The sequence below is a fragment of the Pleurodeles waltl genome, chromosome 6 (genome assembly GCF_031143425.1).
Source record: "Pleurodeles waltl isolate 20211129_DDA chromosome 6, aPleWal1.hap1.20221129, whole genome shotgun sequence".
Classification (NCBI taxonomy): domain Eukaryota; kingdom Metazoa; phylum Chordata; class Amphibia; order Caudata; family Salamandridae; genus Pleurodeles; species Pleurodeles waltl.
Genome location: NC_090445.1, coordinates 1,528,262,275 through 1,528,285,907, shown reverse-complemented (window position 1 = coordinate 1,528,285,907; position 23,633 = coordinate 1,528,262,275). Strand labels below are relative to the sequence as shown.

Genomic DNA, 23,633 nt, shown 5'->3' with positions numbered 1-23,633 from the left:
CAGACAGCTTCATTTTTTCCTACTTGAGAGCACATGATCAGTGGCCCGGTAAAGAACCAGAAATTCCCCATAATACAGACCTGGCAATCCCAGAGGGATGGTTATTACTACTGGTTACAAGATAACTCCTTTTACCTGGCCCATCAGCTTATGAGGACCTTCATAATGGACAACTTGGACCTGACTGACTCCAGTGGCGGAAAATGAAATGAGGGGGCACTCTGCCCATTGTTATGACAGGGCGTGGCGAGTGGGAGGTTATTAGTGGTAACAGAAGAAGGGGATTGGAAGAAGTCTGGTGCAATCGGTTTTATTATTCCCTCCCCCAACAGGCACAATGCTGGTGACCGAGACGGTGGCTTACCTTCTGACAGAAGTTGGTGGCCAGCAGGGCACAGGCAGGTAGTGTTCATTGAGTTGCCTGGCTTTGTACCCCGGGGACACGAGCAGATAGAATTCTCTTCCTTGGTGCACTTCCTTACTTCAATGCTTCCCCGATCTGATGGAACACATACCAATAATGACGTAAATTCTGTTTCTTAAAAAATGATACACATAATAATGATAATAATGCAAGTAACAAGGACAATAATGCATTGCGTCAAAAGGGCTCTTTGTTAGAATACATCTTCCCTATTTTGCAGACCCCCTTCTGCAGAACCCTGAGAGACCCTGAAGGAATATTTTTCACAAAATAAATGAGCTTCAGGCTCTAATAAGCGCAATCATTATTTCTACCTCTCAAGGAAAGGCTATCATTAGTTCATCAGCCGAAGTGGTACGCAGCCAGGACCTCTTCTGCACACTTTTTAGGTCGAGCATAGCAGTGCGCTAGCACTGCTTTTCGACAAGTTGTAATCTATTCTGTGGGCCTACCACACACATTTTATTAGTTCCTGGGACTCCTTTTTAAAAATCCCTTCATTTCATTGATAAATACTTTAGATTTGTCCCGCCTTGAGGATGTTTTGTATCGCCTTGCAGACTGACCCTATTAAATGGATCAGTTCCCTTCTGTCCATTTAATTAGTTTCAGGTGCACTACTATTTTCTTTTGACTCAGCTCGCACTGCCGTCCTCCAGCAACTCCTACCCATCCCTGAGTTTCATGTTTGTGTCTGCCCATCACCACTACCCCTCCCACAACGTCCTCTGAGGGTGGAATGACTGTCAGGAGAAACAGGAAGGAGACGGAGTGCAGCTCCAAGGTAAGGCACCTCATCTTCAGCTCCGGGGCAGTGCTGGGACCTCAGGGGACCACATGAGAAGTTAATATGTGAGCACCGTCCAACCAACTTGCTCGCCTCCCAGTAGCTGCTGCGGCCAGTTTGGGTTCTCATTAACTGAAAATATAGACCCAGCAGTCAGTTTTGTACTGAAACTGTAAGGTTTTTACATTGTAGGTGCATTTGTTCGGCACTCGGGCAGTTTTCCGTTCTGTGTGCGTACGTGTTTTCCTGGTAAGAGCTGTATGGACTGTACTCACACAATTGCTGGGTAATGCGGCCTACCAGACCTATGTGCTGCACCCATATAGTTTTACTTCTCAGATAGTTTTACATTAGTATGATCATTTTTGGCCTGTGCATTTTCCTACTAAGCGTAGAATCTTATTCCCCACATAGTTTGACGGTGGGTTGCGCATCTTTCCTTGTATGTGCCATGTCTACTGTGCTCAGGTAATTTTACACTAACACTCAAATCTTTATTTGTACATGTTTTCCGTACTGCTCCATGAATGCAAAGGTATGCAAATCTTTCTTTGTATGTGCTGCATGCACCTTCCGTGCCAGGTAGTTTTGCGTTGGCACGCATATTTTTCCTTGCATGCACCTTGCCAGGTAGTTTTCTGTTGGCGCGCACATCTTTCCTTGCATGTGCTGTATGCACCATGCCAGGTAGTGTTGCGTTGGCACCTACAGCCAGGTAGCCAGCTCGGAGGAAAGCCCAAGGAAGAGCCTGCTGGAGAAGCAGCGAGCGGTGAAGGAGGGAAGGAAGGTGGCCTCTTTGCCGGCAGCAGCAAACATGGAGTCTCAGCAGCTCAGCCTCTGCCTCGAGCTCTCAGCTCCGGCAAGGGACCAGTCCCGCCCCTCCTTGCTGCTGCTAGGGAACCAGCACGGGCAGAGCTGGCAATCACTGCTGACTTCACCGCTGGTGCCAGTCTCTGAGGGGGAAGGCGGGGGAGCAGTGGCTGTCCATCAGCAGAAGATAGTGATAGTCATGTTCAAACAATGTAGCATTTCAGGTGTATTTGTATAGCGCATGTTAATTCCAAATGGTTTCGCAGCAGTGAAAACTTGTGTTTATTGTTCCCAGCAATGCAGATTTTATCAACCTCAGGAGGATGAAAAGCTCAGGGGATGCTTAATTCTGACAGTGATACCAGGGAAAGATTCCTGCAGAGGACGCATTGGTCACTCATGGCCCGATTTGGGACACCATACCATGTGCCTTATTGCAAGTGCGCTCTATCCAAATGCATTATATCCTACTAAAATGCACTTGTGATAAAGTGTTTATGACAGAGCACTCGTCTGCCAATTTGTAAATCCAGTTAAGTTACCAACTCCAGCTGGTTAATATGTAACTCTTGAACTTGGGTATGTGATCATAAATCAACCATATAGAGATAAACACATTCATTGATTGTTAAATGAATATGATATATTGGAAGGGAATATGAAGAAAAGAAAAAAAAATGTCTTGGCCTGAGGTTTTTTCATAGAGTTTCCTTAAAGGCTCAGGTTTACTAATGCATAACTCTGGGCCTTCTTGTAGAAAGCCATTTTGCAATTGCAAACTCGATGTGATGCATTTTTTTTCTATTTACTTACCCTGTCAGAAAGGCCTTCCTTAATCGCAAAATGGGTTTTGTGAACCATTTCAAATAGCAATTAAGAAGGAGTGTGAAGAGGCATACCATTCTAATTTCGAGTTGCAATAGAATGCATGAAAATGGAAGTCACTACTCATTGATCAGTTACCGACACCTCAAAGGAAGTGGTATCTGATTTGCAAAATGGAAGGTGTGACCTTTGGGTCACATCCCCTTTTTAGGTCGAGCATAGCATCGCACAGGCGCTGTTTTTTGATGTTTTGTAATCTATTCTGTTGGCCTTAACCACGTCCATCACTTTCATTCGTTCTTGGGCCTGCCTCTCGAAAATCCCTTCATTACATTGGTAAATGCTTTACGTTTGTCCCACCTTGAGGCTATTTTTTTACGCCTTGCAGTCGGACCCTGTTACATGGATCAGTTCACTTCTCTCCATTAAATTAGTTTCAGGCACACTACTTTTTTCTTTTGACTCAGCTCGCACTGCCATCCCCTAGCACCTTCCACTCGTCCCAGAGTTTCCTGTTCATGTGTGCCCGTTCCCACCATCCCTCCCACGTTGTTGCTTATTTTACATAGAACTTATTACCAACATTTTTTAGCACCGCTGATCGGGGAAGAGCGATGAAATCAAGTGATTTAACAAGGATCACAGCGTTTGGCCATTTAATGAAGGCACCAGTTATGTCACATTGTTACCGAGTCGGAGTAACCCCAGGAGGACACTGAATAATGCAGTTCAAGTGACCAGCTTCATGGCTGCGTCCAGCTACAAAGTTTTGCAATAGAAACCCTTATCTTCCTGTTGTATTGCACGAGGAATCCTCGCACTGCTCTCCAAGCAGTAACTTTGGAAAGGGGCTCAATCGTGAGCTCCTTCTCTGGTGGTCACTGCTTTGGCTGTGCAGCCCTATGGTTATGGTGTGCGGACTGGCTGGTCACCAGTCAGAGTCGGGGGCAGGCTCCTTCTTCACTCAGTTCTTCTTTTGCTATTTTTTTCCTCCTGTTTCATTTTTTGTTGCAGATAGAGGAATAAGGTAAATGCAAGTGCTTTACTTATATGCAGACCCACTGGAATTATGTGGCAGGAAAGGACCAAGGGTGACCAATTTATGTGACAAGAGAAGTCCAATTATGCATTTACAACAGCAATAGCTCTAACTCTCGCTCGCAAATGCAACACCTATTGCATTGCAAATGCTTGCTGTGGTTGTTACTGCCCAAACCAAGCATGGGGAAGGAACATTTCAATTTTCTTTGCTCGAAATGAGCCCTGTAGCACCATCAGGAGATGACTGCCATTCCCAAATCTGCCTAGTTTTTCAGGTCCCTATGTGATGTGGTGTGCCATCCCTTTTTAGGGTCGAGCCTGCGTCACATGCGCTTGCGTTTCGCTTGCGAGATGCTTTAATATTTAGAAAAGGGCTTGAAGCCCTGTCCATGTCACGTCAGTGTCTTTCATTGGTTCGTGGGCTTGCCTGTTAAAATCTGCTTGCTTTCATTAGTGGAAGGCATGCATACGTCATGCCTTTTCCGGTGGTTAGCCGTCCTCGGGCGTGGCGACCTAGTACTGAAAACATGTGAGGCTCGCTGTTTTCCGTCCGGTTTGTGGACTACTTTTTATCTTTTTTTGCAGCATGATCTCGCATTGGCAGAAGTCGAGCGCTTTCCATGACATCAACCCTGTTACATAGTTAATTGCACTTTCGCAGGTTATGTAGATAATTGCACTTTTGCTGATAGGTTTCACTACGAGTAAACTGTAGCAGCGTAATTGCACTTTTTTTCTATTTAATGTGGCAAGAAAAGACCAGTTGGAAGTTTACAACTGCTAATAACTCTAACTCGGAGAAATGTGAGACCTGTTGCATTGCAAATGCTTGTTTTAATTATCTCTGGGACTTGTAGTCTTGCTTAATCTATTATAAAACAGGACTACTAGTCCTAGAATTCAAATAAAAAACGTGGGCTGGACGAGCACCTCATGCATGGACCTAGGGACATTGCATTCTGGATTCAAATTAGATAGTTAATTTAATAAAAAATGTTTTGAAGTTTTATTCTATTTCATCAGCAGCTGAACATTAAAAGAGATTCTTTGCAATGCATTAGGCATGATATTACACCGCCGTGAGCATTAGGTTTACATGCAGCAGACCAGGATGAAGAGTTCTGGTGTCAGAATTTGTTGCAAATTATTCCTCATTCTGCTGGGAAAATTATTCCTCATTCCACAGTATCCAAGTGGGGACACTGGTGCCACGTTACAATGCCAAATTCAAGAGTGACTTCACTGCTGAAGATTTGGCTGGAGATTGGGGCTAAAGGAAGCTCATCGATGTCCACCTAAGTGGTAGTAGAATGGGGAAATATTTGGTAGTATTGGACTGGTGGAATGATGGGCATTGCCAGGGCTTTAAGTGGGCTGGGTCTCTCCGGGTCTCAGACCCGGTCGCATTTTAGAACAGACATTGAAACAGGTTCTTATAGAGCCTATACTAGTCCTTGACGTTACTGAGAAAAACACTGCCAATTTCTGAACAATTAATGTAATATATGTTCAGATAATCCACGTAAGTGATTTAGTTCACAGTTATATTTCACATGTTTTACTGAATTTTGCACTCCATTAGAGTGTTAGCTATTTCCAGGATGTGTTTCTGTATTTATTTTTCACATATCATATTATTCTTGTACAGCTCATACTTTGAATTTAGTCACCTCCAGGTGTTTATAACAGCCACAATTTAAATTCTCTGGAGTTGAGGCTGAAGGCAGTACGAGTTTCTTAAAGTACCCGTCAGTAGGACTGAAAGGTGTTCACAACAGATGGTCATCCAATCCTTCACTTCTCTCCTGAGTGCACAGGACAACCACTGACAAAGCCAATACTCCCAGCAGGTTTTAGTTGTATGTCAATTGTTGTGCTATTATATCTGAATACTATAAAATAAAGCTCAGAGAGACATACAAATACTGGTCAGGTGGCACGCTATGGGAATCACAGAAATTGAGTTCACATATTTAAGCCACACCTATAACTACATAGGCAGTGCTCCTTTGAGAGCCCCCCACTTTTTTCATCCCACTTAAAGTCCTGGGCATTGCACTTACCTGATCACATTGCTAGCAAGGGTAGTAAGGACGGAGTTACCATATTTAAAACCAGATCCATGTTGCTGTGAGTGAAGCAAGCTAATCCCATCCCCTTTATAGAATTTAGCCCAGCCTGCAGGAGCATTATTTCTCTGTAGTTGCACACCCCGTAGGTGCTTGCAAGAAAATGTGATGCTTACTCAGGCCTGATTCAAGATGGATCAACTGAGGATCTCTCAGCACAACCAGAGATGCATGAAGGCCACAGCTCAGCTCTGCAGCTCTCGAGGATTTTTCTCTTTGTCTGGTATGGTTAGTCCAGTGCATAGGGTTCTTACTACATCCCCATGTTTATTACAGATAGGATGTCATTCTATTCTGCCTGCTGAATTGGCTAAATTGTGGCCACTCTGTTACTCTTCACCACAGAGTTGTGGCCAAATTCCACCAATCGCTGCGTTGTGGAATTTTTCTCCCATAAGGCTCAAGAATATGTATGTAAGCTGGCAAGCGAGATTTGGCATCACAATTTTCTTACGTGGGCTGTCACCAGCGTTTGCACGCAGTCTAGGTCGGAGGACTCCTGTTTGAGTAGATTTGCTGCCACTCAAGTAGATTTTCTCTTTGAGCGGCGGCAAAATCAACTCAAATGGGTGCACACTCTCGTGCAATGCATGGTGACATTTGCACTGACTTTAGAGTTGCTAGCACTAATAGCGCTAAAGAATTTTTATTATGCTGGCACCAGCAGGCAGAGCGCGCCGCTTTTGGATCGCTTTGCTTTAATGTGTAATGTGCATCTGCAGCACCTGGCATGAGGGGATTGGTGACATCCAAAAACTATATGCAGTGGTGGAACAAGGGACACAAGTCTCCTGCGTGGTATTAAACTTGAAGACAATTATAGCCTGGATTGGTATTGACTTCAATTTTGCCTAGTGTTTCCCTGCATTAGAATTAATACCGGGAACAGTCTCACAGTTTATGGTGGGTATGTGTCCCTGGTAAAGATTTCCTTCATGCCGATGTGACCCTGGATGTGGGAAGGGTTTGTGGACCAAGGAGCAATCATGTCTGACAATGTAGCAATTGTGGTCTGCCTGATTAGTGACACTGGCATTTTAAGAAAAATTCTGATTGTGATAAAAGTGACAGCCATAAAAGACAGTAATCAGACGTGAACTGTGTGTTTAAAATAATAATACAACTCACTTTTATTTTCAGTTGAAACACCGTGATACTGTAAGTACCAGCATTCCTATCGGGGATACAAGGAAGAGCAATCAACAGTGCAATTGTTAACAGACTTGACACCGTGAACAAGGCCGTAATGGCTGAAACGCGTAGGTGATGGAATAACAATTTTTAATAAATCATCTTGAATCTAAGCTCCACAAGAGTACAGCGTTTTTACTCTTTAGTGAATTATGTCTGAGGACTTTGGTCACATCCTAACGCTGGCACCAGCAGACAGAGCGTGCCGCTATTGGACCGCTTTGCTTTAACAAATATATATATTTATGAAAAAAGTACCACTGGGAGGTTGTCATCCCCAGGGCTTTCATAAGCCCTAGGGGTGGCACACCATGTGCTCTCGTACTTACTTACTATGCTGCCCATGCCCCTGGGACCGGGCCCACCCGGGGGGCAATTAATAAGAAGCGCAAGAGCCTGCACTTTAAAAAAAGAATTTGGCAAAATCTGCAGATTTTCGTGAAAATGTTTAGAAAAATACCATTTTTGCCCTGGCGGAGTTGTAGGGGGACACCTGGACCAAGGCTAGGGGTTAGGGTATTCGTACCCTGCCCCCTTTTCTTTAATTTGTGTTTTTGTTTGGGACTTGGTTGAAGCCGAGTTCCAAAATGGCTGCCAGCATTTCTTGGTTGAAGTGCTGGCACCCAATCAGTTATCACCACAGGGACTGTTGGATCTGCAGAGGGTCTGCTTCCCTAGATATGTATATTTTTTCAGTTATTACCTCCAAAACTACTAAATGGATTTACACCATATCACAAAAAGTATGATCTGTGCACCATGATCTAGCTTCATGTCAAATATCGTTCAATTCCTTCCAGCAGTTCAGGCTGTAGGCGTGTCCAAAGACCCTGTGAGAATTAACATGGGAAACACGCTTTTTTTTACCCACACCTTTTTCTCGGCCCCCGTTTGACGGATTGCCACGAAACTTTCAATGTACAATAAGACCCTATAGGACACTTTTTCATTCGAAACTTTAATGAAGAGTCGGCAAACGGTGCCAAAGATATATATATTCAAGCCCAAAAACATTTTTTCTATGGAAACTAGATCCTAACTATAACTACCTACTGGTAATCGCCAGCAAGTAATACATTTCTTAGTTTATTAATGCTAATTACAGCATTGGGGATTAAAGCTTATTATAACATGGCCAGTGGAGTTGCTGATGTATGAACTGCCTAGAAAAAGTGAGACTCATGGCAGGCTGGGACCGCTAAAGCATGTATTGAATGGGATTATTTTTAACTGAGCCAGCACTGTTATATTTTAGAACCTGGAGCTATTGGTATAGCTTAGGAGTATTGAGAAATATTGGGGCCTGAGTTGTTTATTACATTGTACTTTCTGGGGCGATTGATGATAGCTCCAGTGTGTGACAACTGCTGCATACTACTAACTGGGGTCATTGGTGCTTGTTCCTGTGATGAACCGTTGATGTATGGGTCTTTTTACTGCATGTAGGTTTTTATGATTGCTACCTCCCAGGCTACTGATACTTTTGACAGCTTCAGGCTTCTGATGCTTGTTAAAGTCAGAGAACATTGGTTCACATTATTTTCTGGGGAGACCAACATTCATTACTATATGGGGCCATTGAGGCACGAACTGTAAGGGCCCACTGATCTGTGTTACAGCCTGAGAACCTTAAACCTGGATACTTGGAACATTGAGGTTCTTATGCCTTTTGTCACTGTTGTATAATACTACATGAGGTTGTTGATGCACATTTACTCGTCGAGGCCACTGATGCACGCTTACTGGCTCAGGCCATTGATGTATATTTACTTATTCCATTGATGTACAGTTACTGACTCGGCATATTGATTCACATTGCTGTTGCGTCAATGCTTACACGGAGGAATGAATATGAAGTTAGTGATTGCTGGAATATTGATTAAAAACAGAAAGAGAAAGGGGTAATAAGTGAATGACAGCCGTATGCTTTCTTTAACCAGGCAGGTGGGTTATAACTATTCTTCTCCCTGAGGAAAATATGGTTTGCAGGATAACAATTATCTAAGAGACACTATTGGCTCGTGAAGAAAAATAAGGCAGCCTTGAAATGCACAGAGGTTCAGGATACCGAGTATGAAACTACAATTAGAACATAAAACATAAGCAGGAACTATTGTAAAATTTAGATGCGTTCTGAAGTCTGAGATTTTCAAATACGAGATATAGAACAGTAAAATAAATTATCAGTTCACAATAATGCAGTTATGTGCTAATTGAGAGGTCCCAACTGACAAATAAAAAATTACAGGCTCATGTTCTTCCATAATGATAATCTCAGTCTTGGCTCCCTTCATGAAGAGGAATCTCTACTTCATCGAATACAGAAAGAGCAAGGTCCAAACATGAGGTAATATCAGTGGGAATGTTTGGTCTTTTATTTAGGCAGAAGTGGATTTGCCTTTTATCTGTATACACTTGGAAGTCTACCTGGTACTGCCCTAGTAATTGTGCCTGTGGACAAACGTTTGGATGACATAGCTGATAGAAGCCTATGTGTTGGCTATAGTCCAAAATAAAAGAGTGGATCGATGAAAGAGCCAGACAGCCAAGTAAGGTGCAGTTGGAGGGCCCAGGCCAAAACAATCATGTAGGGCCCACATACCAAGAGCACATGTTTTCTAATTTAACAACATTTTCTGCTGGGAAAGAGAAAATAAGGCTGTTCCAGCATCTGATGGCACCTGGTAGTACAGCCAAATTACCATCCTGGTAATCAATAAAGAAGATTGGCTTGCAGGGCCTGAAGAAGCATGTTTGTTATTTGCATTGATGTGATATGTCTCATATTTAATTCATACCTTTATTACATATGGTGCATCTCTTACAGGTCAACATGTTGTTGCCGCTCTTGTACAGACCATCCGGGCAACTCCAGCATGTTGTGTCTTTTCTTTCGCCACATCTTTCTCGCATTTCTTTGCCTGGAAAAACAAAGTAGTGTGATTTTCATTGGTGCAGCTCACACATACTTTGACCTGATTTACATATTGACAGTAGGGTATGTTGTAGTCAGACATGCTTCCCAAAAGGTTTTGTTATGCCCCTGTAGGATCAAGTTAACATCTTTCTGTGCTTTTTCTAGTACCTGATGAAGCCGTGGACATCTAACTAGACAGGTCTGCTGTCGCTCTCCCGACTGGCTATCACCCTAATTTAAGTGTGATGGTCAGGAAAAATAATAAAAGAAATGGGTGAATTACACTCTGGGCCAGATTTAGAGTTTGGCAGACAGGTTAGTCCGTCACAAACATGACGGATATCCGGTCCGCTGTACTACGGTCTCCATAGGCTTTTATGGGATCTTTATATGGCAGAGAGGTTATCCACTGCGATTGTGACAGACTAACCCTCTCCGCCAAACTCTACATAAGGCCCTCCATCTTTTTGTGTTGTATTTTCATTCTACTCATTATTGTACCATAAATGTCATTCCCTAACGGCCTTTAGCGCTCTTAGGGTATCCTAACGTGTAGTGCTCAAGGCGCATCACACACCTCCTCTACACAGGACAAAAACTGACCTACCTTACTGGCATTTGGACCTTCCTCTCATTCCAGGTTGTATTGATAAATTAGTGCGTTTACAACTATATACAGAGAAGCCAAATTAATTTCCTCCTTTGCCCCTGTCAAATGTTCACTTAAGCATCACACTGATCCCACACCATGCACAGAGTGCATAAACACCCTTATAACTCACAAAGATGGAAGTGAAAACCCCTGGTTAAGAGAGGCTTGCAGAACCATTTACACATTCGAGGCCAGTAGGCATCCCCGCTGAAGGAAACAGGTAAAAAGGGGTGGTAAGTGAGTAAAAAAAAAGAGAGTAGGGTAAAAGGAAGAGAAGAAACCAAAATGAAATGTGCAAGCAGATAAAACTGAGGCGCATGAAACACGAGTCAAGTGCCATGTTATCCTGCCCTTTATATGCTGCATTCTCTGTCACTGGTATGGCATTGGGGTGCATTTTTTGTTGGTCCAAGCGTACTTTAGCAAATGGCTCTGAGGTTTCCATGGCAGTCTGATGTCTAATGCCACTTCCGAGGACGTGTTTTTCCTAGCGGGAATGTGTCAAGGAGTTTTGGGTCAATTGTCTTGGAGCTGTTAATGGGAGGAAAGTGCAAGCGATGATGGAAAAGGTAAAAAAAAAAAAAAGATTACTGGTTGCATACACAATAAACACGTGTTGGCAAAGCAAATAGTTCTGGCCTTAGCAAGTGTTTTTTTTTTTTTAAATAGTTCTGGCCTTAGCAAGTGTGTATATGTTTTTTTTAAGGTAAGGGAAAAATGTGTAATCGAATTCATGCCCCAGCTTGCAAGGACCCCCAGCCCTGGCACTGAAGTGCACTCCTTTTCAGGCAGCTGTGCACACAAGTGAAGCAAAATGCCTTAACTCACAGTCCAAGATCACAAATAGAAAAAGTGGGCTGACCTATCACCCCCTTGCTGTAAGCTGTCATGGGCAAAAGTAAAGTTTAAATGGCTATTGAACAGACCGAAGAATGAAGAGTACTGACCAAATGCCACTGTATGCTAAAATCTATGTGTTTTTGATATCAATCTTTGGAAACCCAGGCAGGCGTGACAGGTAATGATGTCTGTTTTCCAGACCTAAAACTATACCAATGCAGGAATCTAGCCTGAGCAGCATACAAGTGGCAGACCAGGTGGTGCTTGCCCAACATCCCTATTTTGGTGAAGTAGAAATGTACTGAAAGTAGGAAGTATGGATCTATTTTTAGAAATTGTATACTTTTTAGGGACCTACACATATAGCAAGCGGCAAAAGCTTGTCCCACCCTGACAATCAATGGTTGCCCATCCTGTGGTATCCATGGAGACTACTGTTCTGGTGCCTCTCCTCTCACCCACTTCACTCCTTGTGCAATCATGCTCATTCTGTCAGGCTGCACTCTCCTCTTGGTGCCACCATGCCCTACAGAAAGAAGACCATTTGGTGTTCTATGCAGGCCACCTCCAGCATCTCAGGCACATTGGTGACACCTTCCATTGGAATGGGATCTTGGGCTGGGAAACCAATTCCTGCACCGTTAATGCAATCTGATCCATGCTGCTGATGCCCAGCTGCCCACATCAGCAGTATCTTTCAGGAGCCACTGCAAGTGGATAAATGAAAGGATGGCCATGGGGCTCCAGGAGCTTCCTTGCCACTGTCTCTGCTACAGCTTGCATGTTTGGTAGCTCTGAGCGCTTGTCGTGATTCCCAGGGTCAGCAGCCTAGGTGCGTATTCAGCAGTGCACCACAGATCCTATGCACACAAGCGTCAGACCCCAGCAAGAGCTTTAGCTGCAATCATGTGTGCTTTCAGCCACTGAGCATGCAGGCTGCAGCAATTGGAAGAGAATAGTGATTCGATGGTGACAAGAGCTTCTGGGGCCATCGGACCCACCCCTTAATTGTTCCACTCAGAATATTAGGTCTCCATTCACATTCCAAATGAGGGAGGAAAGGTTAAGAAGAGGGAAGATGTAACTGAGGAGAGGGGCAGAGAGGCAGGGATAGAACCAAGTGAGGAATGGTGAAGAAGGTGGAAAGAACGAAATTGTGAGAAGGAGAGAGTACAAGATGTGAACAAACAGGTGGAGAAGAGGAAAGTAATTAAAGGAGGATGATGGGGAACAATTGCGACGGGAGAAAGTTAAAGAAGAGGAAAAGAATGTGAGGAAACAGAGAGATGGGTTGAGACAAGGCAGAAAAGTGGAAAAAGCTTACTGGAGGAAGGAATCAAAGAAGAGAGAGGGATGGGGAAAGTGTGAGTGAGCAAAGGTAGTGACAAGAAAAAAAACACAAAAGAGATGGGGAGTCAGTACGAGAAAAAAAGTGACGAAAAGCTAAAAATATAAAACATAATTAGAGAGTGCGACACGTGAGCAGAAAGGTGGAAAAGTGGAAATGAATGTGGAAGAGGTTAACTGATAGAATACAAGAAAGGAGAGCTAAAATGTGAATAAAACCAAACAATAGATGGCATGAGAAGAGTAAATGAGTGAAAAAGCAGCGAGTGTGCAAAAGTGGAGTGCAATAAGGAGCAAGAGAAGGAAGAGAAAATGGTGGGGAAATGAAGAGAAAAGAAAGGGAGGAAATATTGAAGGGGAATGAAAAGTAAAACCAATAAAAAAGACAAAACAACGAAAGAATAGTGGAGAGAAAGAGGAGAGTTAACGAGAGTTTTAAAAAGATAAAGGTAAACACATGATACAAAAAGAGACGAGTGACAAGAGGAGTGAATGAAGGCAATGAGATGGCATTGGCGACCAAAAACATAGAAGTTAAATACAAGTGAGAGAAAGTTACCGAGGAGGAAGAGATTAATGTCGGCTGAGGGTATGTGAGGTTGATAGAGATAGAGGGAAGTACGAGAATAAATATTTCATGTGATAAGGAGGCCTGGGCGTATTCACGTCACTCTCATCCGGTGAGTAACCTCGCCCACTCCCTTGAGCTATGATTACGTTTTTCCTCAAAAGAACGCTTAGAATCCTTTCTTCGTGAATGGATGACGTTGGCAAGCACTTTCCTCTCTTTGCAACACTCAGCGCTGTTCGGAAATCCACAGCACTCGTTTACACAAATGGTAAAAAATAGTAAAGCCCTGTATTTACTATTCGTCGCGGGCTGATGGCGGCATCTGCCTCTCTCGTGTAAATAATCCATGTTGCAGCAACGCTAAGAGGTGCACAACTGTGAGATAAACCGCAAGCAGGCGGCGTGAGTTTTGCAATTAAAGAAAACCGTCGAGCGAACGTTTCTATGCACATAGTGTTCAGTCAATAATTCGCATAAATCCGTGGAAGCTACATATCGAAAATTTACACAACTTCAATTTGCCCCAACACAAGTTTCATTTGGAGCTAGGATTCATCGTAAAGCCAAGAAGCGCTAAGGTCGCTGATCTGACTTTATGAGGAACCCTACTAGTGCCTGTCTTGTTGGGGCCACCTCGCATGGATTATCTAAACCTTGGCGCTAAGTGACATAAAACTATTTGTCGCAGCCATTGTGTAAGTGTTCAGCATTCAACGCCACGCATCAGATCCTAAGGGGTTTTAGGGGGCGGCGGGGAGGTGCCGGATGGGGAGTTGGGGTGTTAGAATAAAAACAAAATATTGATAAATAAACTTACCTCGGTCGGGCGTCTCCTGCTGCCTTGCTCTTGGTCCCTCGATGTGGTGTCCCAGCAATCACTGAGACTCAAGCACAGGCTCTCCAGCAATACTGGTGCTGCTTTTATGCGAAAGAAGGCAGTGCCAGGATTGGTCTGAGCGGCTTGGACTGCCGCTCAGACACAACCCTGTGGTAGGCGCAATTTCTTCAGCCCAGCTGTTCAAAACAGCCGGGCTGGAGAAACCTAAGGGCGCAAGTGTGTCTGACTGGCCTGAGATGGCTGGTCAGACACACATGTGCACTTAGGTGGACTCCTTTCCTCCATTCCTCCCCCCTCTTTCACCTCCTGTGGCCCAGCTCCTCCCCAGCCAGCAGCAGAAAAATAAAACAATAGTGCTGGCTTAGCCAGGGAGGCGATGCTCCTTCGCCATAGCGAAGGAGCCACCCATAACCGGTTAGATGTGTAACTCAGTTCTCACACCCGCAGTTCGCTTGGGCAGAAAGCATTACAACCTCACATCAATCAATCAGTCAATCAATAAATCAATAAGTGCCTGTAAAGTGGAACTACTCACCCGTTAGGGTCTCAAGGTGCTGGGCGGGAGCGGAGTGTAGCGTTTACCGGTGAGGTGGTTCTTAAAAAAGCCATGTCTTCAGTTCCTTCATGAAGGTGAGGAAGGAGGTGGTTTGCCTGATGTGGAGAGGAAGGGCGTTCTAGGCATAGCTGTAAGATAGGAGAAGGAGCATCCTCCTGTTCAGGTTTTTCTGATGCGGGTACTTCTGCGAGAGAGTGCCGGACTGAGCGTAGGGCCCTGTGGGGTATATGGAAGTTGAGTTGCTGGTTCAGGTAGGCTGGTCCGGTGTTGTGGAGGGCTTTGGCTGGGTGAGGATCTTGAAAGGGATTTTTTACTCTATGGGGAGCCAGTGCAGTGTACGCAGGTGTTGCGAGATGTGGCAGTGTTGAGGTAGGTCGAGGACCAGTCTGGCGGTGGCGTCCTGGATGTTTTGTAGTTTGCAGGTGAGTTTCTTGTTGATTCCGGTGCATTGCCGTAGTCAAGTCTGCTGGTGATGAGGGTGTGTGACGGTCTTTCTAAGTTCGAGGGAGATCTACTTGAAGGACTTGCGTAGGAGACAGAGGGTTCGGAAGCAGGTGGAGGTGACTGAGTTGATTTGATGGTCATGCTAAGGTCGTAGTCCAGGATGATTCCGAGGTTGCGGGCTTGGCTGGAGGGGGTGTGCGTGTTTCTGAGGGTGGGTGGCCACCAGAAGTCGTTCCACGCATTGGTTTGAGGGTCCATGATGAGTACTTCTGTCTTGTTTGCGTTGAGTTGATGGCAGCTGTTTCTCATCCAGTTGGCGACTGCATCAGATTCCTCTGCACTCGTTGTAGTTCTTTGTCCATTCACAGGCTATTCTCTGCCTTACCTCCTCGATGGTTGTTCAGCACCGATTCCTCCCTAAGGTTGGAGGAGTGCCAGAACACTGCCCCCACAACACACCTTCCCACCCCCTGACAGTGCAGCAAGAATAAGAATTAAAATGCCACTGAAGAAATGTAATTACTGTTTTATTTTTCAGTTCAGCCAAGCCGAGTGGCAGTAATGGGTGGGGCCATATCTGATGATTGTCAGCAGGGCACAGTGTTGCCGACTGCTCCAGTTTAAACTGTGCATGTCACTTTGGCCGACTGTCTTGGTACAGCAGGCCTGACATGCACATTTTAAATCTCTCCACGCAGCTGTTTTAGACAGCTGGGTGGAGAGCAGGCACAGGCTCCCAGTACCTGATGGTTAGTCAAGGCAGCCTGCTTCAACCAATCCTTGCGCTTCTCTCATGCCACTAACATTATCAGCAGCATGAAAACAGTGTCAGGATTTGTAGAGGGGAGGCTCCCTGAGGCTCCAGGATGACTCGGGCTGACGGGATTCCAGAAGAAAACACGGGACGGAGGACGAGGAAGTGTGGGTGAGTACATTTTTGTCCCACTGATAGGCACTGTTTGAAACTCACATTGCCTTCAGCCTCAACTCCAAAGCTCTCAGTCATGGCCTGTTGTAAACAAACCTCTGTTAACAAGCCATGAATGAGAGCTTTGGCATTGAGCCTAACGGCATTGTGATTTATTACAGTGCCTATCACTGGTGTTTGTGAATAATATTCCCTACGCTATCGGAAGTCAACAGAGTCAGCATCCCTCCACTGTTGAGGGTCACCGCCCATCACTGTGGTTGTTGTAGCTCGGGCAGTGCAATGGGTAAGGCTAACATCCCAGCTCTTCACAGAGGTTGTTTTTCTCTGAGTGGGCCTCTGCGGCAACCTCTCTTCAAGACAGGAAGTGCTAGACACAGTGAGGTCCACAGGTCCAGTGCAGAGACGTGGCATCTTCTGCAGTTGTGGTCCTCCAGCCCAAGTAAAGACGGGTACCCAGGTGACACAATTGCAGCCTCTGGGACAGTTGGTCAGTGGTAGTATTTATTTGGCCTTTGCAACTTCCAATGCCAACTGAGCTCCTGCTTCGGTAGCAACACATCCTCACTTTTCCTAAATTAGCTGCAGCACCACTACCTGTTCTCAGACCATCAGTGGCTTACAGATGACACAGTGGCCCTGTTAGTTGCAAAGCCTTGGTGCAGTTCACACAGGTACTTCATAGAGAGGCCGGGGGACACTGTGGGTTGTCTAGGCTTTGTCCACTAGTGTGGGCTTTATCTGGGTATTCTTCACCCTGGGAACACACTGGGCTTCTCCTTCAAAGCAGTCTCTTTTGCTGGGCCATGCACCATCCTTTTCTCTCTCTCTCCCTGCAGGCAGGCTGACAAGCGTGTAGGCACAAGGCAGGCTGTCATTATATCGAGCAGAAAGTGCATATTTCAGGAAATGTTCCCTCACTTTCTGAGAGACTGGCTGCAGTGCAACGATTAACCCTTGTCATACAGTACCCTTAGCTAGAAAACATCCTCACCTTCAACAACATAATCTTCAGTCCCAACCCTCACCTCTGTAATCTACACAATGGCAGTGCTCAGGAACATGCTATCAAAGCCCTCAATAAATTTCTAAAGGTAGAGCAGTCTTCATCCTCCTCACTTTAGTGCCTGGGTCTTCACCCTCCAAACACAGGAATTCATGAAAAACACTTCCACTGTCTGAGGAAGCTATGCCAGTCCTCCATTCTATGGCATGTTAAACAAGGGTCATTTAAAATGGATCTCACAGGTCCAAGTACTCCGACTCTCACAACACATGGAGTTCAACTATCATTAACATGCTACATACTCAGCGCACATACAAGCACTTGACAAGCATATGTAATGTCAGTGCAAGGTTCTGAGTTCCACTGACAGAAGAATGTAACACAAGAGGAGCAGTAGGCATAATTTTATGACAAGACGGGAGGCTCCTATTACGCATTTCTTTTCTTACTTTAATGAATAGCAGCAGTCAAGAAACAAACTACAGTTCCCATGAGGCAAAGAAAAAGAGCCAATTGGAACAAAAACGTGTACACAACGTATGAACCAATAAGCATACATATAGGGCATTATGACATCACTTGACTGCAAACAGCCGTCTTTTCTTGCTGCTCGCAGTCAAGTTAAGTACATTTAATATACTCTCTGTTTTTCTGCGGAGTTATTGTGTTTATATTTTTAATGTATAATTGTCTAAATGGTTATATTTCATGCGCATTTCAGTGTTTTTCTGTTTTGCTAATTTGTTCTCAGTCGGAATGTTGCCGCACGTCCCTTCTCAGAGCGCTATGCCTCGCGCTCGTCAAGCCCGCTTAACCACCTGTTAGAAAGCTTTCCTCGGACGACATTTAAGCCGCATCTGAGGAAACGTTTATCTCCCGTCTTCAGCTCTGCATTCAAACGTTATTTTTGGCGTTTTACAGCTTATAACACTAATTTCCGCTTGCTTGGGTCAGCGTTTTCAGCAAATTACACGCGACCCAACAAGCGTTGTTTTCCCCTCGCTCCTACCTGATTACACGTCGTGCTTGCCCTCTGCCTCAGCTTCCTGGTGACTCATTCGGCAATGCCCACAGGAGGAGTTTTGTTCCCCTGCCACTTTTAACCCTTTGTTTCCTGGTTTTGCTCCTATTTCTCACTACAGTCAACAACCCTATTCATTTTTTAACAATGGAAGGCTCTACTTCAGAGCAGAATATCCCGGAGGAGATTAATTCTATCAGGCAGGAAATTAATGCCTCTATCAAATCCTCTGTGCAGCAAGCTGTATCTTGCTCCATTCAAAAGCTCTCAAAAAATTTGGAGTCATCATTTGCTACTACGATTTCAAAATCTATTTCGGCCCAGTCTGCGGGGGAATGCAGCCTCTCTCCTACTAAGCAATCTAAAAAACCACACAAACTGGCGCTAAGGACAAGTGAGGTTTCCTCACACATGGCAGAGGACGCGGTTCCTCATGAGGCTCCCTCCAAGGAGTATAAAAATTTGGATAATGGGCATTCAACGCTAAAACATAAATAGAAGTAAAAAAATACCTTAAATCCTATGATTATTTCGTCCATCCCGGATACTGATGATGACATGCCTGATTTAGATTCCGACGTCAAAATATCTGACAAGGATGACTCTTCTTCTCTACCCCTGCCTCCTCCAAAGAAATCCAGGCTTTCTTCCATTGATAATACCAAACCCCTTGTTCTCATGGACTCTGAAGGTTTTCCTATGTTTGACCCTTGTCATATTCTCCATCCCAATACTACAGAGTGGGTCCCTGCAGACCATGTGGCAGATTATGTCTCCGCCAAACTTTCCTGTCCTCTGGATAAACAAACCAGGGCCAAACTTAAGTTCGAATGCCCTCGTCCTTCACTCCCTCACAAATCCTCCATTACTCCCTCTATAGATCAACCTCTCTTAACATATTTTACCAAACTCGGTAAAGACCCACGGAAAGGAGTAGACAAGGCATGGTCTTCTTGTAAAGACAAGTTGCTTGATGTTCTTGGCCCTCTTACACGCATTTTTGATATAGCCGAAGTGGGCAGAATTGATGGCACTTTCATTGACCCGGAGGAGCTTACCTTATGGGTTCAGCACACTTTTTGTCTCCTCGGCAATGCAACTCGGCACTCATACATGAAAGAAGAAACGATCTCTTATTAAAATTGGATCCTAAATTGGTCAATTTAGCAACTGTTCAACCACATATAAAGACTGACGGTTTACTTTTTGGGGAATCATTTACAAAAGAACTGAGCAAATATGTGGCAACATTCACTTCTCTGGATAAAGAACAGCAATCCTCGAAGAAAATGTTTCTGCAACATGTTTTTGGCAGGGCTGGCAGAGGAAGGAACCGCTTTGCCAGCCAGACCTATGCCAACCAAGGTACCAGAGGTTACCACAATGCATCCCAACAAGAATACAGGCCTAAATTCTACCCTCAGCGGGCCAGAGGTTTCTGTTCCGGAGGGTACAGAAATCCCAGAGTTTCGCATCAATCAGGTAAGCCTTTCCTCTGGTTCTATTCCTATAGGAGTGCACCTTTGTTATTTTCTTCCAAAATGGTAAGAAATCACGACGGACCCTTGGGTTTTAAATACTGCCCAAGGTTATATTATCGATCTTTATTCAATTCCTGTCCAAACACAATTACCTCCTTGTAGCAGGGCGGCGCAATGAGAACAAGTAGCCAGCGGCAGATGGGATGTTGACTTTTATTAGATTCAAGGATTTTTCCACGTTGTTTTGTTTTTCCCTTATGTGTGTTGACTGTTCCTGTGATTCTTCTCTTCGTCTTCTTGTTACAGGGTTCCCAGGAGGCACATGTGGGAACAAGAACAAAACAAATACAGGTAAGTGAATTGGCCTTTACTGGGTTTTTACTTTTTCTCTTTTCCCTCCCCTTTCTTCCTTTCTTAGTCTCGGTCTGACTCTCTTTCCCTTCTTCTGTGGCTGGTAGTTGCTGCCTTCTCTTTTTTCTTTCTCTCCTTTCGTTTTCCCTTCTTCAGTGTCAATGAGGTTTCTTTAAACAGGTTTTTTGGGTCCTAATTACTTGTTCTTCCGTAGTTACACGCTTCTCTTCTTTAAGGTGTCTGTCTGTTGCCTCTAGTCCTCTCTTAGTTTCTTTTACATATGGGCTGTTTTTCTCTTCTCCTCTACTGATCTGGTCAAAAAGTGCTTAAGTAATCAGTGCTTTCTCAGGATTTCTTTCCGCTGTCCTGGTTCCTTCCCCTGGTCTCTGGGTCAGATAATTTATCCTACATGTACCCTCCGTGCCTTCTCATAACAAATTCCTATCCAAAACTGTGACCCTCCTTCCCAAATTGTGCCTTCAGCCCACGCTCACTCAAGACAATACACACCTTCCCTTCCCTCCTCCTGTACTCCCTTGCTCCCCTGTCCTTCTTCCCTCTTTCCGCCCCCCAGATTCAGGCTAGCCACGCACCTGATGGGGCCACGCTTTTCTCTAAGCGTGGCCGGATCTTGCGCTGGGTGCCTCCTGCGCCACCGGTTCGGGTCGTCCTCTCTTCGGTAGGGACTTCGGTTGGGCAGTCTGCGTTGGTGTTTTCTCTGCTTCCCTGGTTGTCTTCTTTGTCCTCTCCTGGTCTCCCGCTCCACGTCCAGCTCTCCTCTACCTTCGTCCTTCCTTTTCACTCTGGGGAATGGCGCAAACTGGCTTCCTCTGCCCTTCGGCACCTGGATGTGAAAAGGGATTGGGCAGCACGCACTGCGCTTCCGGGTCGGAAGTGGCAGAGCAGTTCACATCCGGCAGGCATGGCGGGTCCGTTTGTGGAAGCAACGGCCCGTCACACTCCTCTTCCACGGTTCTCCACAGAAATGTCAGATCTTATTCCTGCAGAAGTACAATCCCTTATTCAGAAACAGGCCATCTCTCCTACCCTCCCCGACCCGTCAGGTTTTACCAGCTCCATCTTCTTAGTTCAAAAGAAAAACAAGAAGATGCGACCTGTCATAAATCTAAAGTTCTTCAATCATTTTGTGGTTTACCAACACTTCAAAATGGAAACCATTCTTCACCTCAGAGATACTCTCCACCAAAATGATTGGATGGTTCGATTAGATCTTCAAGATGCATATTTATTAGTTCCAATTCATCCAGATTTCAGAACGTTTCTCCAGTTTCAGTGGTTAAACCAACACTTTCATTTTATCTCTCTACCCTTCGGTCTATCTTCCGCCCCTTATTGCTTTACCAAGCTCATGAGACCTGTGGTAGCCAGGATGACATTCTCATAATGAGCCAATCTTCTCAGCCTCTTTTGTCCCACTTATCTCTCACATGTTCCCTTCTGTCAGATCTAGGGTTTATCATCATCAGAGAAAAGTTGTTTCTCTCCCCAACCCAAATTATAGAATTCTTAGGCTTTCAAATAAATTCTGTTTCGGACATGCTCCTCCTGCCTTCCGCAAAAATCGAATCCATAAAATAAGAGATTCTACAGATTTTACGCAGTTCTCTAATTTTCCTAAGATCCCCAGCTCGAATAGTAGGTCTTTTTTCCTCCTCTATTCAAGCCATTTTTCTAGGTCCCCTTCACTATAGCGCTCTCCAGAGACTCAAAATTCGTCACTTAAGAAAAGGCCTTTCATATTCAGACGTCATTCCTCTAGATCTAGATTCTTGCATAGAACTTCAATGGTGGATAGACCATTTAGACGCTTGGAACGGAAGAACTATCTTTGCATCAGCCCCAGATCTTGTGTTAGAATCAGATGCAAGCCGTTCAGGCTAGGGGGCTCGATGTGGGCCAATCTCCACTGGAAGTTCATGGTCTTTAGAGGAGTCAAATTGCATATCAACTGTTTAGAGATGCTTGCCGGGTCCTTTGCAATCAAAAGCCTTACAAAAAACAAAGTATGTTGTGCTATTCTTCTCAGAATGGACAATGTTTCGGCAGTTCGATATATAAATCACCTCGGGGGCATGAAATCCAAACCTTTAGCAGAACTGGCCAAGGGCTTTTGGGAATTCTGCCTTTCAAACCATATTTCAGTTAATGCAGAGTACCTTCCAGGAAATCTCAATTCGGTAGCGGATTGGCATTCACGCACCTTCAAGATTCGAGCGACTGGAAACTCCATCCCTCAATTTTTCAAAGAAATCAGAACAAATGGGGTCCTTTACTTATCGATTTGTTTGCCTCCCGTCTCAACACCCAGCTCCCTCAATCCCTCAGTTCTTCAGCTGGCATCCGGATCCGTTAGCCTTGGCATCCAATGCCTTCTTACAGGACTGGTCTGGTTCCCTGAACTATGCCTTCCCTCCTTTTCTCATGATCAGCAGGGTGCTCGCTCAGCTCAGACCACAACAAGCCTCCTTGGTACTTATAGCTCCATTTTGGCAATCCCAAATTTGGTTTCCAACTCTCTTGGAACTCTCAATAGACTGTCCTTTCCTTCTTCCCTCATTTCAGAATCTTTTGTTGGATCCACTGCATTGTCCTCATCCTCTCATTTTTGACAATCTTCTCACCCTCTCAGCATGGAAAATCTCAGGAACACCCAATCTCTCCCTTTCATTTCGGCAGAAGCTTCCCAGTACTTATCAAAATCTTGGGCTCCAGGCACCAAGAAAGCTTACAAATCAGCATGGTCTTTATGGCACAGCTGGTGTCTGGGAAAACACATTGATTCCTTTTCAGCGGATGTGATCTTTATCGCTAATTTTTTAGCTGCCGAAGCTAGCAAAGGGAAAGCTTTTCGTACCATCAATTTATATAGATCAGCGTTTTCCTCCTATCGTACCTACATGAATGGAAAACCAGTTGGAGAACTCCCACTTGTTCGTCGTCTTTTAAAAGGAGTAAAATGTTCTAATCCCCCGATGCCCAAATAAGACAACTATGGGACGTCATTATTGTTCTAAAATTTCTTCTGTCATGGCCTGATAATAACATGCCTACCTTAAAATTTTTATCTGCTAAGTTAACAATGCTTTTATGTCTTGTTTCTATCAAACGAATTTCGGATGTCAAAGATTTAGATATTTCTAATTGTCAATTTACTCATACTGGTGTTTTTTTTTACGATTGTTCGTCGAACCAAAACCAATTTATCTTCAGTTATTTATCCTTATTTTCCAGATCATCCAAAGCTATGTGTTGCACAATGCTTAAAAGTTTACGAACAAAAGACTGCAGATTTAAGAACGCCCTCTGTTTCACAACTTCTAATTTCATTCAGAAAACCCTTTAATCCTGTATCAGCCGCTACCTTAGCACGTTGGGTCAAATGACTATGTCTTTGGCGGGCATCGATACTTCCATGTTCTGGGCTCATTCTTCCAGAGGAGCCAAGGCTTCCAA

At 44.5% G+C, this 23,633-nt stretch overlaps 1 protein-coding gene across 1 annotated transcript in view; it reads right to left on the bottom strand.

Annotated features, from left to right (window-relative positions):
• TNFRSF4 (TNF receptor superfamily member 4) overlaps positions 1 to 23,633 on the bottom strand; it is a 56,893-nt gene that overhangs the window by 16,397 nt on the left and 16,863 nt on the right. Inside the window, exons 2-3 of the mRNA XM_069241100.1 lie at positions 10,006 to 10,128; positions 365 to 499 (exon numbers count right to left, since the gene is read on the bottom strand). Of these exons, the coding sequence (XP_069097201.1) occupies positions 365 to 499; positions 10,006 to 10,128 (258 nt within the window). The remainder of the gene's footprint in view (positions 1 to 364; positions 500 to 10,005; positions 10,129 to 23,633) is intronic.